The following is a 26,080-nucleotide window of genomic DNA, read 5'->3' as shown; positions in this document are numbered from 1 at the left end:
AAATCGTTCCAAGGTCATATTTTTCAAGGTCTAAACTTTCAAAATATGCAAAAAAAGCATCGATTTTTTCAAAATCCTTGACCAGAATACCATAGAATACCATAAAATCATGTCCCATAGTTGCAGATATGGACACGTTAAAGCCTAGTTATTTAAAGTAAGGGCTTTATAGATTATGGAGTTAGTGCATTTGTGTTCAAAGTGCTCGTTATTATTACCGCAAACACAGTCCTGTCTAAACGCGACTTATGCTTTTTTACTTAATACCAATTTTTATTATAATTTATGTGCGCATGCAAAAGGCAGAAGTACGACAAAAGGTATGATATGTAAATATTGTGCAATATCATGCTGTAAGCGCCTACTGCTTTGCTCGTATATATATTTGTGTAATATACATAGTTGTAGGGATTGCGGAAAGCAGAGTTGTAGCTTAAACAGAAAGTTTAAAATATCCTTTGTCTTCGTGTGCCTACACGTGTATACGAGCGCAGATAACCGTTATAAAGGGAGCATATATTGTGTTTGCCATTACTTTGCATATGTTGCTGCTGCTGCGTTAATGAATATTTTCTAGCTGTGCGGTTGATGAGTACTGCAACATACGTGTCAAGGTCGTGCGAGGAAAATTCTCGTTGATTTGGCATAAGTTATAAATGCACATGGGGCTACGGTGAATCTTCTACTTTATTTATATGCACAAACAAATATGAGAGTGTATTTATAATTAGTGATTTTTTTTAATATTGGTGGGTTAAAATCAAGGTATTGAACCAAACTAAAACATGAAATGAAATACTTTGGTTTGTTATCGAGGTTTTTACAATGTATTTTTAGCAATGGACTACAAGAAGTTTTGATACATATTATATGAATTTATACAAAAGTTTTCCATTCAAGCACTTTATTCCGATCCTTCTCTTGGTATGATAGCTATATTCTATAGTGGTCTTATATCAACGATTCCCACAATTGAGCAGCTTCTTGAGGAGAAAAGGGCTTGTGCGAAATTTCAGATAACTCAAAAATTGTTGGGTCACTTCGCAAATATACTGACAGACAGCCGGTTTGGTTAAATTGACTTAGTTAATCGAGCTGATCATTTATATAAATATGTACATCTTTATATATATGCATTAGAACTGCTCCTAAACGGATGGACCGATTTTGATGAAATATTGTGTATATGTTCAAGGAGATTCGAGAATGGTTTAGATTTACAATTTGGTCCGCTGGAAAATGTTTTTTAAATTATTTTTTCATTTTTAATCAATTGTTAATTTTGGAATGTTTGACCGATAGATGGCGCTACCATCGCAGTATCCAATATTCAAACCTTAAATTGGCGTAAACGTGCATTAAACAAAACGATGCCAAAGTGAAAGGCGACATCTGTGGATCAAGTTTTTATATTGTGGACAGAGTTATTCGTTCTTAAGTAATAAATTGGGTGATTCAATACATCTATGGGTAGCTATAACATTTTTTTCATACCTGCTAACTATTGGAGGGGGTATCTTGACAGGCAATTTAAAATTGCAAAAGGTCTGGCATAAAAAATAGCGGCATAACTGAAGTGTTGATAAAAAATTTGAGATATACAGAAAACTTTTCGAAGCATTGCACAGAGCAATACAATATTTAAACGGCAACGATGAATACATATATGCGTACAATTTCAAACTGATCCTTCCTGAAAAATAATAAAATTGCTAAATATTGGGAATGGTAGAATAGAACTGCAATCAAATACACAATGCAATGAATTAAAACTGGCTCATTTATCACTCTATTAATAATATACCACGGGCATCCCAAAAAACTGATGCCATAACCTTGCCAGCCGATTTTTTGTCTTTCCACGCTTGAGAACCGTTTCTTAATATGCAGTCCACCAGGCTGACAATCGATTGGACTCGATTGATTTCACTGATGCACAGCCCAAATTCAATAGTATTTTTACCCCAAAAACCAATTCTTTCTTAACGCACGAAATGCTTTTTGATTCATTTTTGTTGCTTCATCAAAAATGCGATTATTCCTTAACTAATACTTATAATCTAACTAATAGAAATCATATAGATGGTATTAGTAGTACTACCTATGTATCAGCCACGTAAAACGTAGGCGGGTCCTCTAGTATATATATATATTTTATAGGAACTCTGAGATTTTCATCTGAGTGTTACAAACCACGTGGAAAACTTAGTACTATGCACCCTGTTCAGAGTATAACAATTTATTTGCCAACAAATTAGTTTCTTCTTACGCAACTACATACAATTTACTTTTTGCTTTATATAAAACTTTTTCCATTGTGAAACAAACTCACATAACTTGAACCAATTGCTCAATAAAAAACTTTTTCCAATAGAACAATACACAGCACACATGAATACTGTAATCGCTGGCGCACACTGCGTATGAGCAACCTTTATTGCATACAATTGGCTGTTGTTCATTTTCAGCGCAATCTCCACCTCTAGCCCTAACACTTTCGCTCAACTGGCGTTCGATGTGTTTTTTTTCTAGAACTAGTATTATGGACGCAAGCTGTGCATACGCTTCAATAAGCGCGTAATAAATATTGAAGTTTATTTTTAACACAACACACTACTATCCTGACTCACTCATCTACCTCTTTCAGCATTCATTGCCTGTTGCTTATGAGTAGTATAGCAGAAATGTTGAATGAGATTACCACGTGCTCTTCATAATAATATAATACATAATCCATACCTTTATGGTGTTATTTATAGCTGCATTAAGGTGGTGCTAATTGTACTGAGATTGAATATAAATGATGAGTTTTAATGTTAGATGTGATAAATTAAGAAATTTTGGGGCGTCAATTTCGTAAGCTTACAAATTAAAAATGTAAATAAATAAGCCAATGCGGTGCTCCACTTAAGTATATAACTATTTTATGAATGAGTTATCGTAATTGGAAGTATTTTAATAAAGTAGTTAATTTAACTAATATTAAAAGTTCTTTTATTCCACTTTCAAAACGATTTTTTTTGCATAAAAAACTTATTGAAATACAGATATAAAATAAAAATTAGTTTTCTTAATTTTTTTAATTTTGTTTTTTTTTTTTAGTGCACCCCTAATGTGCGTCTATTTCAACTCTTATACGCATTCTTGTTTGTCTATTGAATTTATGTGTATTTATATAAGTACTTAAATCATAGCTTTTATTACTTATACATATTTATTCGCTCTAACACTTATGTAAATACATACACACAAAAGAAAGTTATACAATAAATATTTAGGTACGTTTATTCTTGTCTCGAAAGACCGAAGCATAACACAAAAGTGAACTGTTGCCTGGCTGTCACTTGATTTGATGAGAAAGGATATCAAAAATGTTCATCAACAGTTGGTACGAAGTAATGAAATAAAATTTAATTGAATAAAGCAAATTTTCTTGCGTAAGCGGTGTCTACGTTAATAAAGAAGACGAAGATTTTTTTAAGAACCTCTCAGAAAAAAGATGAAAAAAGTTGCTAAGGTTTATAAAAGTGGTTCAATCATTGAAATATTTTAATCAATATTATTTTTGTTTTTTTTTTTTTAATTAAATTTTTTTGGGAAGTTTTGAAATATTTTGTGCATTACTCATCATTTTTTGTTACCAAATTCCTCCTAAAAATCAATATTTGTTCCTAATTTCCAAACACAAAAGCAAGCTTTTTTCAAAATATATAATTTTTTATGAATTCAAATAAACTTTCTCAACAGTTATTTTACCCGTTTTTTGCATGTAAAAGTGATCTAAAATAACACACAATTTTCCAAAATTCTCTAAAAGTTAGTTTTTACGTTTTAATACTATTTCTTATAAAATTCAGAATCCTCTGCAAATTGCTCAAAAATCCGAGCACGGCTCATCAATACACTCTTACACATAGTTAGAATGGGCAATCTCATAAAGATCTCAAGAGTTCGTCTGAAAAGTGCGTTATTTCTAGCCGCTTTGAAATTGAAATTTGAATTTTGAATCATTTCCAATACTATTACGTAGATCACAAAATTCTCTTATGTTCGTTAATATTTCTAGATTACTGAGACAGTAAAACCTTTAGGCGAAAGTGCTTAATTTTTGTGATAATAGAGAATGAGTTCTTCAGAGAACCAAAAATCGCTTATTATACATCCATCACATTTAGGCTCTTGAGGAGATTATCCCCCAATCTACTAGATTTAGCAAAATTCAGCCATATAAATATAACGAATTTAGTAGTACAAAATAAACTGAGATAAAATATTTCAAAATAATCTAATTCAGAACAAAAAAAAACATCTAAAACTCTAATTCGAGCTATGAATATACATACAAGATACAAATATTAAGACTCTGCTGAAGTAAAGAGCATGAGATATCTTGATATAAATAGTCTAGCTGTTTCTTTGTTCTCATGTCAAAAACCTAAGAATTCTATTTCACGTGGAACCATAGCAACTCTAATGGAATTATTTTTTACAGCCACTTTTTTACTTTTAAAATATTAACAGAGCTAGATAATATGTGTAGAAATATATGTGAAAGTAATAAAATTGCAATAATAATTTTATTATGCCCAACTAATGTATATCAGTTGTTTGTTCGATCGGCTTCTCTCCAAAATTTGGTAAATGGAAGTGTCACAAAATCGGAAATTTTTAAGTACAAACCAAGTTTATATCTTTTTTCGTTAGCAATATTATGTTTTTGAAAAGCACATAAGTCTGTAATATGGCGACCGTACGTAATCCTGTCCGTCAGTGAAAATACGCATCTCATGCCGAAAAAATTTGTTTATACACTTTACGATATACAAGGTACGTTCCAAAGTAAACAGGACTTTTTGAATCTAGCGTCATTTATATGTCGACTGGTGCGTTAGAATCTGCTATCTTTATCGATTGTCCAGTGCGAATTTCATGACTTTTCATTAATTGGAAGTGTAGTTGTTGAGTTTTAAGTATCAGTATGTTTGTGTTATGGGTGCGAAATGAGCTTCGAACAAAGAGCCAACATTAACTTTTGTTTTAATTAATTAATCGGTAAAACTTTTACCGAAACGTTTCAATTGATGAAAAAAGTTTATGACAATGATTGCCTATCCCGTAGCAGAGTGCACAAGTGGTTTGAACGTTTTCAAAGTGGTCGTGAGGACATAAATGACTATCAACACATGTGGGCCAATCACAATCCGTGATCACCGGAAAATCCATCGAAACTGTGAGTGAAATTCATCAAAAATCAGCTGAAATTATCAGTGAAATTCATGGAAATAGAATTGACCGTCTCCAAAACATCGATTTATCGCATTTTGACCGAACATTTTGGCTTACAAAAGGTGTGTGCACGGTTTGTTCCGCACAAATTGACTGACGACCAAAAATTGCTCAGAATCCGTCTCATCGAACGACGCTTGTGACCGATTATTTGACTAAAAATCACATTTTAACCATTAACCACTCCCGTATTCACCTGATATGGCACCGTGCGACTTCTGCCTTTTCGGAAAAATGTATTTGTCCATGAAAGGAAAAGACGTAGGGCCATTCAAAAGGTTAGAGAAAGGGTGGCCGTTCATTAATTACTCATTGAAGGGCAAACATTGCATGCTGTCGGAAGAAAGTGATAAAAATTTTCCATGCGTATATGAGTATGCACTTAATAACTACACAAACATATGTATGTATGAAAGTAGATTTAAATCCATACGTGCAAACTTACGTGTGTCAAGGCATACATACATACATATGTATAACTTGCACAAGTTACTATGCAAACTTAATCAGCTGCGTGTCGATAAATACGAGTATATACATACATATATAGGTATGTACATAGATATACATATATACATTTATGTGCATTTTTATACAAATTTACATACATACATAGAAGTATTTTTGCATGAATGAATTCTATACATACATATGTACATACATATGTGGGTGTCCCTAAATGTCTACAAAACTCGACTTCTACTATCGTTGCCACTCTTGTGTGGGTAGGTAAATTTGTTTCGTATGTTACCATGTGCCAATTGGAGGGGTTGTCTTCGCACATGAAACCAAGTCGGTGACTAATTGCCGCTACCCACTTCCTGCACCCAACTACAACTATTCAATTCATTTTCTGCTCTGTTCAATGCAAATTGAGCGGTTGAGTCAAAACAATAAGCAAATAAACAACTTTTTGAGTGGGTGTCGTCAGTCGGTGACGAACTTTTTATGTGCGCTACGTTGTTAAATATTTGTACGTCATAGTGTCTGAGTTTAGCTGATGTAAAATATATATTTTTATATGAAAAGTTTTGCGGCAATTTTTTTAGGCGTATAATAATAACATTTTTTTTGCTGTTTACGGACTAGGATATATCATTATCGAACTAGTGTTTTTTGCTGTATACAGTGAATGATAGCGAAGGAAAATCGGGCATAATTTCTCACAGGTCTACAGTTCTCGGAGCGTTTCTACAATAATGCTTGCATTGCTTTTCTGCCCAAAGACAAATTGTTGTCAGTTAAATGCGCTTGAGTTAGGACTAAATAATTATAGTTAGAATTTTCGTTTTATTTCGTATTATTTACCTATAACTACTATGGACTGTTTCAGCGATCTTTGGTTGACGCTGGTGTTCCGTTTAGGCTGAGTTTAGCCGACCAAAGTACTTGGTAATAAGATTCAACAGTAGCTTTGACTTTTATTTGTTATTATTAACGGATATTTTAGCTATCTTACAAAAGCTATCTTAGTCTGAACTTAAACTGTGTATAGGTCGGTCCCTCCCAACTCCCGTGAGGTTACTGCACGCCACTTAAGTTTAAGAAAATGCTATGAAAACGTCTCCTCAACCCCAGAAGTAGCCAAACTGCAGAGGACTCTTGCCGGAAACCAGACTGACACAATATTAGCTGGATCTGATGAGACTTACACGACTAGTGCAGAAAAAAGAACATATACACTAGTTCTTACTCCTTTCCTGGTAACAGTTCATTCTTGCTATTCGCACATAAGAAAATGAATTGGGTAGTCCGCATTAGACATTTAAAGTGAAAAGAGTGGGCTGAATTTCCACACCCTTATATGCAGATCAGTATGACATCTTTCCATTGACATTTCCTGACCAACAACGGAACTTTTAAAGTTACGATGGACATGAAAGAAATGCTGACTATATGCACCTCCTTACGAGATCGACCAAGTTAAGTATTGCAAAAGACAATTTTTCATAAAACCGATATTTGAAAATTATTCTTACAACTCTGCCATCCCTTCACCTTGAAAATGTCCCCTTGGGCGGTTATGGATACAAGTCAAGCGAGTTTTCCATGCTTCGTAACACCCTTATCCGAAACGCTTCGACTGGGATGTCCGCGAGTACATTTCCTCACACGCGCCGCCTGGATGTCCGTAATCGACATTCAAAATGGTGTTCCTTTGACCACCGATGTTGTTTTAGGAACACAAAACTTAAAGTCACAGGGTGACATGCAGGCAAATAAGGCGGCTGCAACACGGCGATCCTTAGAGGCCAAATACTGGGAACACAGACCTGAGGGCGGTATGTGGCACGGCGAGTATTGGGTCGCCCCTGTTGAACTCGTTTTCGCAATCTTCGAGTACTTGGCAATAGTAGACTTGATTCACAGTTTTCCCCGATGGAACGAATCTATGTGGACGATTCCACGGCTATCAAAAAAGGCAATAATCATCGTTTTCACCTTCGACTGCTCGAAACAGCCTCCCGTTTGTTCGGGCCGGTGGAGGCCCCTATGCCGGCCTAAGCACCCATGGAATTTGGCGGCAAAAGGTTTACCACATAGCGCGACAATAAAATAGTCTGATCACACTTAATTATCAAACCTCTTCACTATCGAAGGTGCTTTTGACAATACTTATCAAGCAAGTGCAAAATCGCTTGGCCAGTAGATGAGCTGAGTCTGCAGCACCAGTATTTAGCACTATGATAGCTGAGACTACAGTAGGGGAAACCACGATTGTTTTCAATACGGCAAGAGGTTGCCCTCGGTGTGAAATATTGTCTCCTTGTATTGTCTTTTTATGGAGCTTAGTTGTTGATGAACTTCTTGAGCTGCTGACCAACAATGGGGTCCGTTGGCAAAACCGCGAGAACACTCTATGCGTTATTCTGCAAAAGGGCTTATGCCTGGCAAAGGGATGCTAATGTACTAAATATCAAGCTGTCGAAAGAACCATCGTCCCGTTTACCGAGAAAAGGCCCCTGCTGGACCTAAGGACACAAACCTTTGGCGGCAAAAAGTTAGAGATGACATATGAGGATCTGGATATATCTGGATCACACTTTGAATGATACTCTACGCGATTTGAATTCTACCCTTCGCGTCACAAAAGCACTCACGGTATGCAATCGCTTGGCCGGTGAAATCTGAGTCTGCAAGCAAAGGAGTATCAGACGGATGTAAACTGCGATCGTAGGACCGATTGTTACATGTGATGGCATTGGGAAAGCAAAGGCAAAAGCAGAGTTCTGTATGTGTGGAAACATAGAAAAACTTCCAAATTGTAGCAGATAGTTTGAGCTTATTGCTGTACCATTTCACAATCCCCTGAGTTCATACTTTAGATGTTCACTTCATTGTTTTTTGTCTGACACATTATGTTGGTTATTAATTGTTGTTGGCAAACAAATTGAAGTGTTGCGACAACTGCACTGAAATTTCACTTTATAAAATGAGAGTTTTGGGGAAAATAGAATTTCTCAGTTACATAGCTCTTCGTGACTATCTATGTCAACCCTCTGATTTCTCAATAAGTCAAACTAGCACATTTGTGATGGACTCAAAACTTGTCATTGATATATGAAAGTAATTGCAAATATAAAAGGTGACCTCCCGTTGGACCATCAGCAATAAACTGTAGCGTAACCTAACCTAGAAAAAGTTACTTGGTAATAGTTAATATAAGCGCACCCCTAAGTCGTTTATTTCAAAAAATATTTATTTACTTCATGAATTTCTGTTTACTAAAGTATCCCCAATACAAAACCCCTAATCATCTGTATATAGCATTCAAAAATTATTTGTGTGTTGCAATGTGACTTCAGCATTTCGTATCTGTCAGAAAGCGTACGTCCGGCTTTCATGGGCCTCTTTACCATTTTCTCACCAAAAATTCCCCTGATTCTCATATTTATCTTTTTGTTCGCTTCCATTGTTTTTGTCTGACACATTTGTTGGTTATTCTTGTTGTTGCATTAAATGATTGCTCATTTGGGTGTTGCGTCACTGGAGTGAAATTTCACTTTATCAGCAGTTGGGGAAAATCAATGTGCAACGTCATTGCAATATGCAAATTACTTACATTCGCGATACTTGTTGAACACACTCACATTCACATGAAACACAATAAATCTTTGCAGTGAGTTGTTGTGCATGTGGGAGTGTAAGTATATTTAAGGGCGAGGAAATATCCTCAACACTCCGTGCGGCAATAGTCTTTGGGCGTCAAATCTTAGCGGAAATTTTTTCATCATCTTTCAAAGAAAACTCAGCGGAGAAATAATCGTATTTTAGAGAGCAAATTGTGGTGAACAAGCTCTAGCTAGTGAACACCATAAATTATGTCTAATGTACAAGGTGATCTTTAGCACTGAAAGCGAAGAGGACGTTCTTTCAATTACTCGTTGAAGATTGTTGCCAAACACAAAAAGATCTCGCGGAATATTAAAGAGTCGCTCAGCCATTTCTAAACGTTTAAAATCAGTCGGCTACATTCATAAACAGGGGAATTGATTACTCTATGAATTAAAGCCAAGAGCTGTAGAAACACGATTGTGCATGTCAGAAATGCTGCTGGATCGTTACACCAACCGGAATGTTTAACGTGGGAATTCTACCTCGAGTCACTCCACGGTACTCAGAAAGTACAACGGTTCTAATCAATACGTTGATCAGCGCCCTGAAAATGCCAGGCCTTTTCAATACCAATTTGCAGTGTGGAATGGACACACTAACCATCTTGGTAGCGTTCGCGGCCCATCTAAAACCTCTGCTGTACTTGGGTCCGGCACCCGGTTGCAATGCAACTTCACATCGAACTGACAAAATGTCAATTCTACCCGCATTTGGGTATAAACCACAACCACCACAATACTCCCCGAGGGGCCTGTCCGCATGAGCAGGTTGGAGTTACCTCCAAGGGCTCCCCGTGGTACCAGAATTAAGTCTCCGGTCAGACTTCGTAGGCCGAAACTACTACCAGTGAGCTTCCATACTGCTCCGGACTGGTGCCAGCAAAGATGGTGAGGCTGGACCCCACTGACACATAAAATACACACAACGCAAACACCCAACACTCATTACTAAAAACTAACCCTAATTCACAGTTAAACGCCTTCGCCGCTTAACAATTCACGCGCAATACAACCCTAACAATTCGGTCTCCGACTAGTGGAGATCACACCACTAACGCTAAGTGCCCATCGTCCAGCTAATCCCTATACCTCCCAATCCCTAATGTCAGAGTACATCGGGGCATTCTGCAATAACATGCACCCAATCTTCTAACCCGCGCCCCACAAAAAAAACAACCGGACCGATCAGATAGGTGCCTCTGATGCAAAAATGCCATTCAGAGGCCCATGCCTCGTAAATATAAAAAACCCAGACTCAACTCAGACAAAATCTAAAGTGCCACCCTATTACAAAACGAAGTTACAAAAACGAAGTCGTTTTTTGCTTCGGATTGTTACGGCAACCCTAAATGCCAATCACATGTGAAACCTAGCAAACTAGCCAAATTAACCGCAATCCCGTATATTCATGATGTTTAGGGTCAGATGGACGTGCTATATTATGAACTTCTCAAACTAAGTCACATATTCTCATTTTTTAACAAGTGGCGATCAAATACTTCTAATATCAATTTGACACATCTGTATTAGGCTATACATATATACACAAGTAGAACCCTCAGAGGTGATCTAGTGACTAATGCCCTGAGCATACTGAAATTATGGATCGAACATTTCTCCAATCTGCTGAAGGACAGTGAAAGCTTAACACCAGGAGATGGTGAAGCCGATACCCCAATCGATGACGATGGAGCGGACGTTCCGATGCCCGATCGGTCGGCCGACCTTGAAGAAGTTCGAATTGCAATTACCGCTCTGAAGAACAACAAAGCAGCGGGGGGCGCTGGATTGCCGACCGAACTATGCAAACACGGCGGCGAAGAACTGATAAGAAGAATGCATCAGCTTCTTTGTAAAATATGGTCGGACGAAAGTATGCGCAACGATTGGAATTTAAATGTGCTCTGCCCAATCCACAAAAAAGGAGACCCCAAAATCGGCGCCAACTACCATGCAATAAGCCTCCACAACATCGCATGTAAGGGTCTATCGATCGTACAGGTTTCCTACAGAAAGATTAAAGCCCACCGTCAACAAATTGATTGAACCTTATCAGTGTGGCTTTAGACCTGGAAACAACTGACCAAATATTCACTGTGCAGCAAGCTGGGAAAAGACCTGTGAAAACAGGATCGACACACACAACTCTTCGTCGACTTCAAAGCTGCTTTTAAACAGCACAAAAATAGCTGCCTTTATGCCGATATGTCTGAATTTGTTATCTCCGCAAAACTAATGCGGCTGTGTAAACTGACATTGAGCAATACCAAAAGCTCCGTCAGAATCGAGATCGACCTTTCCCAGACGTTCAATATCAAACAACGTTTCAGACAAGGTGACTCTTTATAGCGCGGCTCCTTCAATCTTCAATAATTCGAGCTGCAGAAGTAAATGGAGAAGGTACCACCTTCTATAAGAGTATACAGCTGCTGGCGTACGCCGATGATATTGCTATCATCTCCAGACTAGATATACAGGCGAAGCAAATGGGTCTGGTAGTGAATAGGGGAAGATGAAATATCGCATGTCATCAAACAAACAATCGTCGCACTTGCGACTTGGCTACCACGTCACTGTTGACAGTTATAACTTTGAAGTTGTAGAAAATTTCGTCTATCTTGGAACCAGCATTAACAATAGCAACAATGTCAGCCCCCAAATCCAGGCAGAATAACTCTTGCCATTAGGTGCTACTTCGTACTGAGTAAGAATTGAGAAGTGAAGTCCCCCCTCGACGGACAAAAGCCAAACTTTACAAATCACTCATTATCCCCGTACAGCTATATGGTGCAGGGGCATAGACGATGACAATATCTGAAGAGTTTTTGAGAAAGAGGTTCTACGGAAGATTTATGGTCCTTCGCGCATTGGAAAGGGAGAATAACGCTCTCGATGGAACGATGAGCTGTACGAGAAATGCGACGTCATTGGCATAGTTCAGCGATTTAAAAGACAGCGGCTACGCTGGCTAGGTCATGTTGTCCGGATGGATGAAAACACTCCAGCTCTGAAAGTATTCAACGCAGTATCGGCCGCGGGAAGCAGAGGAAGAGGAGACCTCCACTCCGTTGGAAGGACCAAGAGGAGAATGACCTGTTCGCTTGGAATATCCAAAAGGATATCTTAGAGAAGAAAACTGAGGGATTAGTTTCGGCTATAATCGCGTAAGCAGACGGACAGAAGAAGAAATAAATAATAAATTATTTCTTTCAGTTACGAATGTAAGCAAAGAATATGGCTGCAGATGTCTAGAAAAAAACAACAAATAAACTTACTAACTTTATACTTATTTAAAAAACTTTTTTTTTAATAAAATTATTTTCCGAAATTTCTCTTAATTTACAGCTTGTTCAAAAACCTGTCATATTTTGTTTACCTTAAAAATAATTTCAACCCTAAAAGCCACCATTAGCAACGATATCCACGAAAAAAATGCATCAGTCACAAAAGAGCTTACTTTTCGTTCTCTAGCCCAGCTTAACTTTTTAGAAGTGTTATCGGCACAAATCACAAAACTAAATTTTAGAATTTACAAATAAAATAAACTTTACAAAATGCTCGTATTGTCACAATTGACGAATGTCAGCTTTGACCTAAAATATTTGGTGTACTCCGTACTTCACCATGAAGCCGTTACAAAATACAATATTTGTGCGCACATATGTACATACATATGTACATACCTGTATACTTATATGCGAAAGTTAAATGCAAACGCAATATGTAGATACATATGTACATATGTATGTACACACGCGTTTGGGTATCGGTATGGCCCAGCATTGGGATAGAATATTGGTCGATATATCGGTATGTCGGCTGTGCGGTGCGATGTGCGCGTTGCGCGTTGATACGCAACAAGGTCATTGGAAAAATCGTTAAAGCAGACGACGAAATTGCCCAAGTATACATACAAATTTTTTTCACTATCATTTGGCGTATTTTCTCCAACTTTTTGACGATTTAGCAGCAGGCAAATTTTTAAGAAAATTTTCTAATTCACTAAGTGCTTTGTGAAAATATGCTGAAAACTTTAAATATTGGCACTTACCTATTAGATTTTATATGTTTTAGCGAGTTTTCGGGTTCCACGGAGTTTTCAAGCCAAAATGGTATCATTTTCAAAGTTCTACCGCAAAACACTTTATGAAAAATTACTTTCACTTAATGAAAAACACACATACACGCCATAATTACGCTTCTTCTTTTAATTACTCAATTAATTTAACACATACAGATGTAATTTTCTTTTTTACTATTTTTACTCGACGAATTTATACACTTTTCCTGCAAGGATTTTTTTAATTTTCTGCTGCTTTAAATTACTTTCAGCATATTTTTCAGTCTTCAGCATTAACCTAATATGCCTTTTTGATATATATAAATATGTATGTATTAGTGTATATATAGAAAAACTTTTACACAGTTTGGTTTTCCGTTTTGTTGTCTTTACAACTCCAGGTCTGCACAGCAACTGATAAAATTTCAAGTCCACGAAAATGCTAGTAGCTTAAAAAGCCTTGAGACTGTGTTGAAAGCTCCAAAGATTGTGTTGAGTTTTAGCGAAATTCCTGGAATTGGGAAATTTCCAACAACTTGTTGCCGTTTGCAGGCGCCGTGTGCGCAGGACTTGTTTTGGTATTTCTCAACAATGGCAATTACTTGTTTACAAACATTGTACGGCTGATTGGAGCACAACACGTGCGCTGGACGCGTCAGCGCAGACGCCAATTACGCCGGTAATGGTGTTATGGTAACATTGGAGCTTTCCAATTGACAGCACCGTTATATTATACATATGTAAATAATGCGTGCTAACGGGTATAGTGACAACTCGTTGCTAATAAATAAAGTATATAAACAGTTTGAAAAGAACTGAAGATATCTACAAGTATGTATATGTAGGTATATCAGAAGTAGCACCTAAACTTTTATATTACCATTAAAAACATTTTGGATCGAAAATTTTCATGAAAATCTACGTTTTTCGTAATATTTAATACAAGTTTTTGAAAATTTTTTGAGTTTCAATGTTTGGAGAAAGCCTAACATTTACTGTCACCGAAGTAACTTAATGGTAATCGAGGAAACTGCCTGTTACGATAGAGTAGGACCAAAGGGAAAGAGTAAGTAAGTACGTAAGCTGTACCCACGACAGTCAGGTCTACGTAACCGAAACGGACTCGGATTTTTTTATCCAGTCATTGACTGTCAACCCGGCAGAATTCTTCCGCTACAACAAAAAAACAGGTGTCAGTCAATAGCGTTTAATGCTTATCTGAAGTTGAGAATCCATCCTGCAATGGTGCGGTATTTTTACAAGTTAGGTCTTTTCGGCAGAGGATTCAGTACCGGCGATCCACATGTTTGAATCGATAAGAAGCATTCCAAAAGTGGTGACTTAAACCTGCCCTCCCAAGTGGAAATTTTAGGATTAGTCCACAGCTCATCAAGTTTTTGAAATGAGGCACTGTGATGATTTTAATTGAAACTTTGTGTTAATTGCTTTCTGTGAAAATTTAAATACACTTTATTAAACATTTTACATATATACATACATATGTACATAGTTATTTATAATACAATTATAGTCAATAATTAACTTTAGGCACAAACCAGTTTCATATAAAATATATTCAAACACTATTTAGAACGCCCAAAGAATGTATACTAAAATTTTGAGTGTAAAACTCATTTAAATGCACTTTATGTGGTACAAAACTTGGGCGATAAACAATTAAAAAAACTATTTTGTAAATAAATGCAGCAAACAGCCTTTCGTTTTAGAATTGCACTTCCAAAATCTTTCAAGAAGTTCTAAAAATGGTCAAAAAGTTCTGAAACTCGTACAGAAATTCTTTACCTCAGCTAAAAGTTCATCAAACTTAGTTAAGCAAAAACAAAGCAGGGTTCTCCAGATATTGTTTCCACACATTTGAGAACTGAGCCATTGTGACGCCATCAATAAGACGATGATCTGCACACCAACTGACGTTCATTATATGAGCTTTAACGATCTCGTCATTTTCATTAAAACGCGGCACAGCCTTTATGAAAAAAGAAAATTTAATTATCGTTTGCGCTTAAGTATAAATTGAAGACTTTTATTTAATTGGTTATTTACCTTTGTCCGTCCCATAGCGCCGATGGCCACTTGTGGTGCCATTATACAGGGATGAGTATAAGTACCACCGACCTTAAAAAATTTGATTATTTTTATATTAAATTACTTATACCACGATTTTAAGCTCACCACACCAATGTTGGAAAGTGAGAAAGTGCCATCAGCAAAGTCTCTTGGGGTTAATGCACCTTTGCGCCCCTTTTCGATCAGTTCATTCAAATCCTTTGCAATATCCAATATATTCTTGGCCTCACAGTTCTTAATATTTGGCACTACCAAGCCTTGGGGTGTGTCTATGGCGACACTGATGTTGTGCGCAGCTTTGTATATCACTGTTTCCTTCTCAATATCGAGTGAACTATTCAAAATGGGATACTTGTTAAGTGCAATGGACGCAGCTTTGATACAGAAGGGCATGAATGTGAGCTTTGGAATGCCACGTTCATTTGCGACTGTCTTCAATTGGTCACGGAAATCAATGAGCTTGGTCATATCGATCTCATCGCTATAGGCAAAATGTGGAATTTTCTGAAATTTTATGTTAGATTAAGCGACTTATATCCGGTACTGTTTCAATTAAAACACATACCAGAGATTCAGACATGGACTTCATCATCGCTTTGCGTACACCTTTCAGTGGTTCAATGCAATCGGCAGCAGCTGGTGCAGACTTTGGAGTTTCTTTTAGTGCACTCGACAATTCTGATTTGGTAGCAATTGTCGGATGTGGTATATTAGTGCCAGCAGGTACTTGCCCAAGATATTCGAGTACATCACCTTTAAGCACACGTCCCAATTTTCCTGTAGCCGGCACTTTGGAGAGATCTACTTTATTTTCCATAGCCAAACGACGCACTGCCGGCGTTGCAAGGGTTATGTTGCGCGCTACATCCTGATCACTGGCAACTTTTGCGTTGTTTAATTGCGGACTTGAGTTGGATTCCGTTTTTGAATCTGAGTCAGACTCCGAGTCAGAATTGTCAGCGTCATCTTCTTCAACATCAAAATCCAAAAGCGGTTTGCCGACCAAAGCAATATCATCAACTGGATGATGAATTTTCGCTATTTTGCCATCGTAACGACTAGTGATGGTAACGGACGCTTTATCCGATTGTACTTCACAGAGGTCATCGAACTGCTCCACGGTGTCACCGACCTTCACAAACCTGCAAGTAATTTATATTGTAAGTATTAAAAAAAATAATGATTATGAATTTAGTTACCATTCTTTTACAGTAACCTCACGTATGCCCTCTCCGATGTCACTAAGTTTAAATGACAGTATTTTTTCCATGCATGGTGTCAGATGCAAACAGCGAATTTGAGTTGCACTGTCGGGCTTTTTAAAATAATAAATTTATTATTTATTAAACAATGTAATAACAAAGGTTTAATTTTTGCTGGGCTGGGACATATAATTGAATGCCCCGAGTTTAAAATGTAGTTGCCGGTGTCTTATGGTTTTTGAGATATTTGCAATCAATGTTCAAAAATCAACTATTTAAAGGTAGTTTTTTTTGATTTATAAGGAATTTTACATACATATATGTATATATATATGTATATTTTTAACTTTTTTTAAGTGTTAGTGTATCACTTCACCAATTAGTTTCGTATTAAATAATGCAAAACTTATTTTAATTCCATATTTAACTTTGATTAACAGGCTCAATACCAAAAGCTCCATCAAGATCGGAAATAATCTCTACGGTCCTTTCGATACCAAACAAGATTTCAGACAGATTTCCCCTATTGGGGCATTATCTGTTTTCTTTATTTCTTCGGATTCGTTTATAAAATATGTAGATAAGATTATTTGTTAGAACGCATCTCTAAATAACCCCGAATCCGGCTGCTATACTAAAATTTACCTATATTGCCAATTATCAAGAAAATTCTATGTTTGAATATTAACGAACTTTCTAATACAACTGGCTAAACCTGTAATGGGTAATGGACACGCAACCACTGTAGAATACACATATTCCCATTATCTTTATTACGAATAACCAAATTGAATATAATAACAAAGTAAAATACAAATTTAGCGCGACTTCCGACCTTTAAAAATAGCCACAAAACTTTTGAATATACGTAGTACATACTTATGTACCTGATGTTTTGAATAAGGTACAAAGTAAAATGCAAATGTCAAATTTTAAATATCTGTGTTAATATGTACATACATCTGCACACATGCGTACAGGTACATATGTATGCGGGAAATATACAATTCTGAGTTATGTAATAATATAGCCAATTTGAAAATTTTAATATTAATGATTTTAGACCACAAATGCGAACTTTAAATGCACCTGTTCAGAGGCAAATAGTGCTTAACATTAATTAAAATTTATTTTCACAGCGTTTTTATTTACACGTACTTTTCGACAAACACTAAACCTATGCGGCAAGCAATTCTTGAGGATTGTCGCGCCACGATTTCTCAAGAATATGGAAGACATGTTTAAAAAAAATCAACAAATTGTAAAACACCGACAATTTACATTCACTTAAAAATACAAGTCTTGAGAAAAACGTGCGCGACACAACACGAAAATAAAAACAATTGCTTGACAAGTTGTTATCAATATATGCCAAATTTGTTTGTTACTTTTCCCAATGCGCGAACTGTCAAATGTGTTTTCAAGATCTTTGATCCTCAATTCTATTACATTTTGTTCTGCAAAGGTTTTATGAATAAGGTGCGCAAGTGATTTTACAGAAATTTTATTGAAACTGATAATAAGATGTTATGGATTTTAATACAGGGTTGATTATATCTCAAAAAGAATACATATCATGCTTTTGAACTTTTTATAAGTCAATTATTCAAAAACGTCGGGTAAAAGCTGTACAATAAAATATTCTATTACAATGATTATTCTATTACAGTTGGCGAAATGACAATCTGCCCCTAAACACAAATAAAAAGTGTTTATTAAAAACGTAAATAGCCGCACGTGTGACTGAAAAAATGGTAAATAATTTGTATTGTTTGTAATAATTTTAATAAATCTACAATAGTAATATCTTTGTAGACTAACTTACGAAAAGAACTACAAAAATGTAAACATCCAAATAGTCGGAAAACAAAAGCTTTAGGCAAGAAAGCAAGGCGCCAGAATAACAAACACAAAGCGCGTATGGGTCATGCAATTAAAAGTAACATAATGGGCGAGAAATTAAGTTGGTTTTTGGGACAAATCGATGAAGATCGGACGGAGCCACTAACACCACAGGAATTTGAAGACCTCATAGCTTTATACCTCAAGCGTTTTGATGAAGAACTTGAACAGATTGCGCTTAAACAATCGATCAGCAAGAACCGCTCTAAACAACATGCAGCTCGGGAGGATGTTATCAAAATTACTTTGGAAAGGGAGCGAAATGAGTACCAAAGTGGAGGCATGGGTAATTTCAAAAAAATACATACATATATAATATTGTTATTCGTAATACATACATTTTTTGTTTTCTCTGCCGTAGAGCTACTAAACCTTTGCGATCCTGTGAAATTTAAATCGCTAATGGATTGGGATGGTAGTGCGCTCAATGTTCAACATTTGAAGCTAGATCTTGTTTCGCATAAAATGTTGCAGCGTCTGAAAAGCACAAACACTATAAATAGCAATGACCATAATACTGCTAATGAAACAGCTGTTGCAGGGAGCATATCTAATACGGAAGCCATGGAATTGGCTTAAATAAATGTATTATACTAAAATGTATATTTTCTTTTATAAAAAATATTGCAGTTTACAGCTTTGTATACATTATTTAGTTTGTGTCAATTAATCGCCTCTAATAACCGGTTCACCATCGAGTTTTTTTAGTAGCGGTAAACGACGTATGGCTTCATTTTTAAAAACCAGTTCATCCATATTCTCGTTGATTATATTGCCAAGAAAGGAAATTTCCTCCAGTTTCGGCGCCAATGCCATACGATTGAACTCAATCCAATCTTTAATAAGATTGTGTGATACATAAAACACGCGCAATACTTTCATGGATTCAATTGGTTTAATTTTCTCAATAATATTGTAACTGACCCATAACTCTTCCAATGTTTCTCCAAGTGCTTCCTTTCAATATTAGAAGAACACGTCTCATAAGATATGCTGCATTGAATATAGTTCGGACTCATTACTTACAATGCCATTGATACTTTTCAAATTGTTCCTTGCCAACGAAAGAATACGGAGATTTTTAAGCTGATTAATACCCGTTATTTTTTCAATCATATTGGAAGACAGACTAAGTTTCCTGCAGTTAACAAGCGTATTAAGTGTGCTATCCATTTTTTCAATTGGTGGAAATTGAAACTGTAAACCAATGTCTGTCACTGTAATGGGATCTTTGCCATTTTTTTCTTCCCAAATGCGTAGGGCATCCTTGATGGTGGTAGGTTTGGCCATTGAGTATATATAAGCTTTATTTTATATTTTCAAATATTTAGTTTCAAATAATTTTCAATGACATATTCAAAATTTTGTGCCAAAATTATAATTTGGAGTACAAGTTTAAAAAAAAAATTTGGTTTACCAGTATTTTCATTGATTGATAAAACTGAGGGCGTATACGTATAAATATTACATTAAATATCTTACAATTGAAAGATATTGGTTTGAAGCCTCTCCATATACACTTTAATTATTTGATTCTGCTAAATTGAGGACAAGTTTATGGAAAAAATTTCCTATGGATCTTGTGTAATTAATTTAAAAATTATGAAATGGCATGGAAAATAAATAGATAAGATCCTTCTTGGAAAGATTAACAGCTCAATAAACAATAACAAATTATGTTATATATGTATAATGTGAAACCCGTCAAAGTATGTTTTCCAACATTAGTCAGTAAACCAAAAGTCAAATAGTTTGGGTTCTAACACGTATTCCAACTGATCTCGTTTTTCAATTGATATTTCTTTCAATAACCTAATAATAAAATAAATCTTCGGCATTCAACTTTAATGTTTCCTGTATTGATTTCTTAACATATTTCGAGACATTATTAGGTCTACAACTTTGCTTCCGCCGTTTTTTGTAAATTTAAGGCTTTATTGTATAAAAACGGTTACAAAAATGTTATTCAAAATATTGGCCGTTGCTAGCTACTACTTTGGACCATCTTTCTGTCAGCATGCGTATTCCGTGACAAAAGAACCCCTCATCTTTCGAGTCGATCCAAGTATCAATCCAATTTTTGACTTCTTCATAAGAACTGAAGTGCTCGTTAGCTAGACCGTGTGCCATCGATCGGAACAAGTGGTAGGCAGATGGAGCAACATCTGGAGAGTACGGCGGGTGGGGTAAGTTTTCCCATTTCAAAGTCTCCAAATAATTTTTGACCACCTTTTCGACGTGAGGCCGAGCATTATCATGCTGGAGAATGACTTTATCGTGTCTTTCCTCGTACTGTGGCCGTTTTTCTTTTAGTGCTCGGCTCAAACGCATCAATTGCTTTCGGTATCGATCTCCTGTGATGGTTTCACTTGGCTTTAGCAGCTCATAATATATCACCCCCAGCTGGTCCCACCAAATGCAGAGCATGACCTTGGCGCCGTGAATGTTCGGTTTTGCCGTCGACGTGGAGGCATGTCCAGGCTTTCCCCATGACTTTCTTCGCTTAGGATTATCGTAGTGGACCCATTTTTCGTCGCCAGTTACAATGCGATGTAAAAATCCCTTTCGGTTGTGCCTTTGAAGCAGCTGCTCACATGCAAAGAAGCGCCGTTCGACATCTCTTGGTTTCAAGTTGTAAGGAACCCAGTTTCCTTGTTTCTGAATCATCCCCATGGCTTTTAGGCGTTTTGATACGGCTTGCTGTGTCACTTGCAACGATTCGGCCAACTCCTCTTGGGTTTGAAACGCATCTTGGTCGAGTAATGCTTCCAATTCAGCATCTTCGAAAATCTTCTCCCTTCCACCACCATGCCGGTCTTCGACTTCATAATCACCTTTCTTAAAACGTTGAAACCATTCGCGACATGTTCTTTCACTTAGGACAGCCTCACCGTACGTATCCGAAAGCATTCGATGAGCCTCAGCCGCACTTTTCTTGGAATTAAAAAAGAAAAGCAAAATTTCGCGCAAATGTCGAGAATTCGGCTCAAAAAGTGACATTTTCAGTTGAGAATAAATTTTGGATGCAAACAGATCTCCACAAATATTTTGTTGGGTTAATGTTGACACAAATGTCCAAGATCGATATAAAACGATTTAATCGACCAGTGCTTGACCCTAGAGACATCTTTTGGAAAACGGCGGAAGCAAAGTTGTAGATATATAAACATATTTGATCAAAGATATACCATTTGAATCTTAAACAAAAATGAAAATAGTATAAGCATACCCTAATACGTTCAGCAATTTGCGACATCTGCGGGAAACTCTGCATTGTTGCATTGAAAAAAGTTCTAGTTCACAGTAAAATATAGTATTCAGAAATATTTTAAGTAGCAGGTGAAATATTCTGATTGAGCTTCTGTAATAAATATAGCATTTGCAAGTCAAGTTATATTAATATTAACAGAATGGGAAACGCACCAGTCAAAGAAGTGGCGCAGGCAGCTGCTGTGAACGTCGTTGGAACAACAGAACAGCCGGCTGAGAAACCTAAGCTCAAGCCATGCTGTGCCTGTCCAGAAACCAAGAAAGTTCGCGATGCATGGTTAGTTAACTATTTTTTCGCCATGAGCGTTATTTAACAATGCATTTATTATTTTTTTTAGCATTGTTGAGCGGGGCGAGGAGAATTGCACTGATTTGATAGAAGCGCATAAACAATGTATGCGAGCTCAAGGATTCAATATATAAGCAAAACAGCCAAACTTTTGATTTGTTTAAATACAAAATGTTGTTACTAATTTATTTTTGGCTGTCTGAATGAGTATGCTGGTATTGTCGGCAAAAGTTTACTTGAGTTATGTGATTATCGCTATTAAAATACTTTTTATTTGTTACTATTCTTGTTGCGTAATCTGTAAAAATAATATAAGAAAATTGCCACTATGAGTGCGAATTTAATTAATTAAATAACGTAAAGAGGGCGAAATAGTTTTTATTTCGTAAAAAATCGGTTAAACTAAATCAAAAGTAAACACATCATATATTAGATATATGCCAATACATCCAATGCCACAACACAGGCCATATAAATTGTGATCGCAAACGCCACCCCAAAGGCAATAATCCGCGACGGTTGAGGTACAGGATAGAACGCATATACTAATGTGTGCAATATGCGCGCAATGGCCACAACACGGAAGAGTATACAGGCAACTGTGGGATTCGGATTTGTGCAAATATATAGCAATGCCATCGTGAAGTAGGGTAGAATATTCTCCATGTCATTGCGATGTGCGCTGTCAAACAGTGTAAGGAAAGTTATAAATGTGAGATGCTTGGTACGAAATAGTAATATTACTTACCGACGCACACGCTCCACGTGTGGATCATTAAATTGTACTTCAATATCCTTGAAAAACAAGTCTTCTTGGTTAGGGAATACCTAAAACGAGCATTAACGAAGCTAGATAAATATTTTTTTGCAAAAGCTGACTTCCAATACTATTGCCAATTAAGCCTGAATTTTGTGGTAGGATTTCCAACCCATATATCCATGTTGTGCATGCATACATACATACATACATATGTACAAAACCAGCGAAATGATTTTGCTTTATTTACAGGCGAATTTAAATGAATGATTTTACCTTCCTCAGACAGCTTTGAGGAAATAAATCCAGAATCTGTAAAAATTATGTAGGATATTATAATGAATGAATTTTTATGCTAAATTTTGAAGTATTCATATACATATGTATGTATGTACGTATGTATTTATAAAATTCTATGGATAATTTTTATAGTGGTTTTAAATAAATTCTGATTAAATGGATTGAACACGCAATTAATTTTAATAATCTTCACGTTTTGCGACTTAACATTTTATATACATATGTATGTATGTATGCAGTTAACACAACTGGTTTAAAGCCGTGCAAAGTTCAGGAGATTTTTTCAAACGTAAATTTAATTTTTTTTAGTATAAATGTCCAAAACCAAAACAAGAGTTATGAGCACAACAACAATAGCACTTTTTATCCAACCAACACTTTGGAACTTGCATACCTTATTGCGGAATCGTTGCAGCGCTGTCAGCAAGGACATCAGTAACATTTTGATTACCAGCACACTGGCCCAGAAAAGAAAGCAGCAGAAGACAGGATTATCGAGCGTTAAATAGTTTCTTGTGAACTTCTCATTCATGGCTGCACTAGGATTTGGCGCATTAAATGTTGCTAATGGTGGCGCTGCACTTGTTGTAGCCATTTTCAATAGTCTTGCTCTGTATACAAAATTTTAGTTATAAACAGCAGATTTACCGACTAGATAACTGCAAAGCTTCGCTATAACTTCGCGAATGGTTTGTTTACGCTAAGTTGTGTGGTCTGAGAACGTAGATTGACCGTATGCGTACATACATACATATGTACATACGTAGAACTCGTTTACCTTGGAAAAAATTATAGACTGCAAAGTTATCTTCTTAATTTCTACCAAATATGCTTACATACATACATATAGTATATTTATGTACGTTTATGAGTGAATATTTGAATTTAAAACTGGTTGTGCTGTGATGCATGGAAAAAGCCGACCCATTTATATAACTTAAAAAACACAAATATTTTAGTTATACTAACATCCATTCGTAGATATATGTAATTATATAACCCTATATCTTCCTCTATCAATTCTAATTTATTTTTCTTGGAACTTTAAAGTGGAGAATGAGTGTGGAACTGAAAACTAAAAATATGCATCATTTAAAGGAATTATTGTATTTGTAAATAAAAAAACGAATTTAAATTCGTTCTTATATTTTAAACTTTCAGAGATCAAATAATAAAAATAGCTTAAATCATATAGGGGAAAAAAGAACATGTGTAAAATTTTAGATCGATATCTCATACACCGAGAGACTAGTTCACGAATATACAGACAGACGGACAACGCTAAATCGACTCAGCTATCATGTTGATCATTTTTATATACATATTTGTATACGGTCTTCGACTTTTATTTCTTTTTGTCATAAACTTCATGGCAAACAAAATATAATTTATTCAGGGCTTAAAAAGTAAAAAAAAAACGCTTAAAACTACTATTACAGTTAAAATGTAAATTTAAGAATTATGTACATGGTTTAATATTTCCATTTTCAACCTATCCTGCATTTCCTCCGTTTTCTTTTGCAGAAGCTCGTCCAACAAGGCTAAAAACGCCTTATTTTTGGATTCCTTCTGCGTGGAGAACACCGTCTCCATTGTCTCATAAAAACGCGTAAGTCGTTCGAATGCCTCATTGTTCGTATGTTGTTCCTCGTCAAGCCGTTGACGTTTCGGCACATCGTTCGGCTTTGGTGTATCTCTGCAGGTTTGGCTATCATTTGGCGCACTTTCTTCCTGCAGTAATTCTACCCACTCAAAATTGTTCTGCGTTGTTGCAGGCGAATCACTGCAGCTGTGCTGGTCATCGTTGAAAAATTGCGTTTTAGATCTAAAAAAATTAATTTCTAACAAATTCAAGTTGAATTAGAAAGGCATTTGCAACTTACTTTCTGGGGTTAACATGTTTTGTTAAGAAACGCATTAATTTGAGATAACACCACTCTTTCTTTTCCTCTGCTTCGCCCTCCTCCTCTGACTTCGATTTTTGCGCCACTATCTCGCGCACAAATCTATCGCGTAACGATTTCCAGCGCTGCTTGCATTGTTCCACTATTGAAGAAAACAATTTAATTGCATGTAAACAAAATACTAAATACTAACCAGAGGCTCCCGTTGAAAGCGCCACTGTCTTCCATTGTCGCTCCTTCAACAACAAATTTCGAAATAAAGGTGAGCTTCTGTCGTACAAGCATGGGTGTAACCTGACGGCCTTAATTAATTTCTTTTCCATGTGTTATCTATATTTATATATATAATATTAAAAACTGTTGTGTTTTATACTTATTGTTAGTGTATTTCATTTACCGTAATATTGTTGAACTGCGGTGAAAAGTAGATACTTAACAATTAAAATAGCAATAACTGCTTCTCCAAGGTTCTTCTTCGCTTTGCTTTGCTTCACTTGAAATCTTTTTATGCCCACAAAAGCATACAACGAAATCAGCTGTCAAAGTAAAAGTCAGAAAGTGAATCCAAACATGTTTGTTAGCCATATTTTGCGGCGAAGCAAAGCAAAGGCGAAGCAAAATGTTGTGTATCTGTCATTATAACAACTTTGACAAACAGCTGTTACCATTTTTACTTATGGCTGATTTACATAGCACTTTCTTTGCTTTGCTTGACAGTGAATACTTTGAACTCAAAGATAAGTAAAAATAGGGTAAGTGAAAAGTAAAGTTTTGCTTTCCGTGCTTCCCTCTGACACTTGATATTTGGAATTTTGATATTTGCGTCTTAACATTCGGCAAACTCAATTCACATACGATCAAAGGGGAAGCTGCGACGTTTCCACAAATAATAAAATAGCTTCTATCG

The 26,080-nt window shown here is 36.1% G+C and overlaps 6 protein-coding genes across 20 annotated transcripts in view; 1 reads left to right on the top strand and 5 right to left on the bottom strand.

Moving 5' to 3' along the window:
* LOC105234086 (MAP kinase-activating death domain protein) overlaps positions 1–14,176 on the bottom strand; it is a 79,266-nt gene extending 65,090 nt beyond the window's left edge. For 5 of the 14 annotated variants that reach the window (XM_049456737.1, XM_049456734.1, XM_049456728.1 and 2 more), the window contains exon 1: positions 13,453–14,174. The gene's annotated coding sequence lies outside the window, so the exon portion shown is untranslated. Of the gene's footprint in view, positions 1–13,452 lie in introns of all 14 variants that reach the window. The other 9 variants (XM_049456730.1, XM_049456732.1, XM_029548440.2 and 6 more) reach the window with 5 other exon arrangements.
* Positions 14,177–14,880: 704 nt separating this feature from the next.
* LOC105234083 (lipoamide acyltransferase component of branched-chain alpha-keto acid dehydrogenase complex, mitochondrial) lies at positions 14,881–18,130 on the bottom strand. Its single transcript, XM_011216313.4, has 6 exons — positions 17,910–18,130; positions 16,749–16,864; positions 16,115–16,691; positions 15,655–16,053; positions 15,526–15,597; positions 14,881–15,448 (listed from the first exon to the last, which is right to left on the bottom strand). Exons 1-6 carry the CDS (start codon positions 17,988–17,990, stop codon positions 15,287–15,289), a joined length of 1,407 nt encoding a protein of 468 aa, XP_011214615.2. The 5' UTR covers positions 17,991–18,130; the 3' UTR covers positions 14,881–15,286.
* Positions 18,131–18,349: 219 nt separating this feature from the next.
* LOC105234084 (translation machinery-associated protein 16 homolog) lies at positions 18,350–19,304 on the top strand. Its single transcript, XM_029548444.2, has 3 exons — positions 18,350–18,505; positions 18,567–18,939; positions 19,015–19,304. The coding sequence occupies exons 1-3, from the start codon at positions 18,503–18,505 to the stop codon at positions 19,230–19,232; spliced, it is 594 nt and encodes a 197-aa protein (XP_029404304.2). The 5' UTR covers positions 18,350–18,502; the 3' UTR covers positions 19,233–19,304.
* Positions 19,305–19,319: 15 nt separating this feature from the next.
* LOC105234085 (dynein axonemal light chain 1) lies at positions 19,320–20,125 on the bottom strand. The gene is made up of 2 exons (XM_011216317.4): positions 19,680–20,125; positions 19,320–19,610 (listed from the first exon to the last, which is right to left on the bottom strand). The coding sequence occupies exons 1-2, from the start codon at positions 19,941–19,943 to the stop codon at positions 19,320–19,322; spliced, it is 555 nt and encodes a 184-aa protein (XP_011214619.1). The 5' UTR covers positions 19,944–20,125.
* Positions 20,126–22,570: 2,445 nt separating this feature from the next.
* LOC105234081 (microsomal glutathione S-transferase 1) lies at positions 22,571–23,969 on the bottom strand. Of its 2 annotated transcripts, XM_011216309.4 has the most exons (4): positions 23,664–23,969; positions 23,246–23,281; positions 22,961–23,040; positions 22,571–22,894 (listed from the first exon to the last, which is right to left on the bottom strand). In XM_011216309.4, the coding sequence occupies exons 1-4, from the start codon at positions 23,862–23,864 to the stop codon at positions 22,642–22,644; spliced, it is 570 nt and encodes a 189-aa protein (XP_011214611.2). In that variant the 5' UTR covers positions 23,865–23,969; the 3' UTR covers positions 22,571–22,641. The 2 variants fall into 2 exon arrangements, with proteins under 2 accessions (XP_011214611.2, XP_011214612.2); XM_011216310.4 differs by lacking the exon at positions 23,246–23,281 and having other exon boundaries at positions 23,664–23,968.
* Positions 23,970–24,590: 621 nt separating this feature from the next.
* LOC105234080 (uncharacterized) lies at positions 24,591–25,857 on the bottom strand. The gene is made up of 4 exons (XM_011216308.4): positions 25,571–25,857; positions 25,367–25,503; positions 25,153–25,315; positions 24,591–25,094 (listed from the first exon to the last, which is right to left on the bottom strand). Exons 2-4 carry the CDS (start codon positions 25,494–25,496, stop codon positions 24,722–24,724), a joined length of 666 nt encoding a protein of 221 aa, XP_011214610.2. The 5' UTR covers positions 25,497–25,503; positions 25,571–25,857; the 3' UTR covers positions 24,591–24,721.
* Between the last annotated feature and the right edge of the window lie 223 nt (positions 25,858–26,080).

Source organism: Bactrocera dorsalis, chromosome 4 (assembly GCF_023373825.1).
Source record: "Bactrocera dorsalis isolate Fly_Bdor chromosome 4, ASM2337382v1, whole genome shotgun sequence".
Classification (NCBI taxonomy): domain Eukaryota; kingdom Metazoa; phylum Arthropoda; class Insecta; order Diptera; family Tephritidae; genus Bactrocera; species Bactrocera dorsalis.
This window is presented reverse-complemented; position numbering and strand designations above follow the sequence as displayed.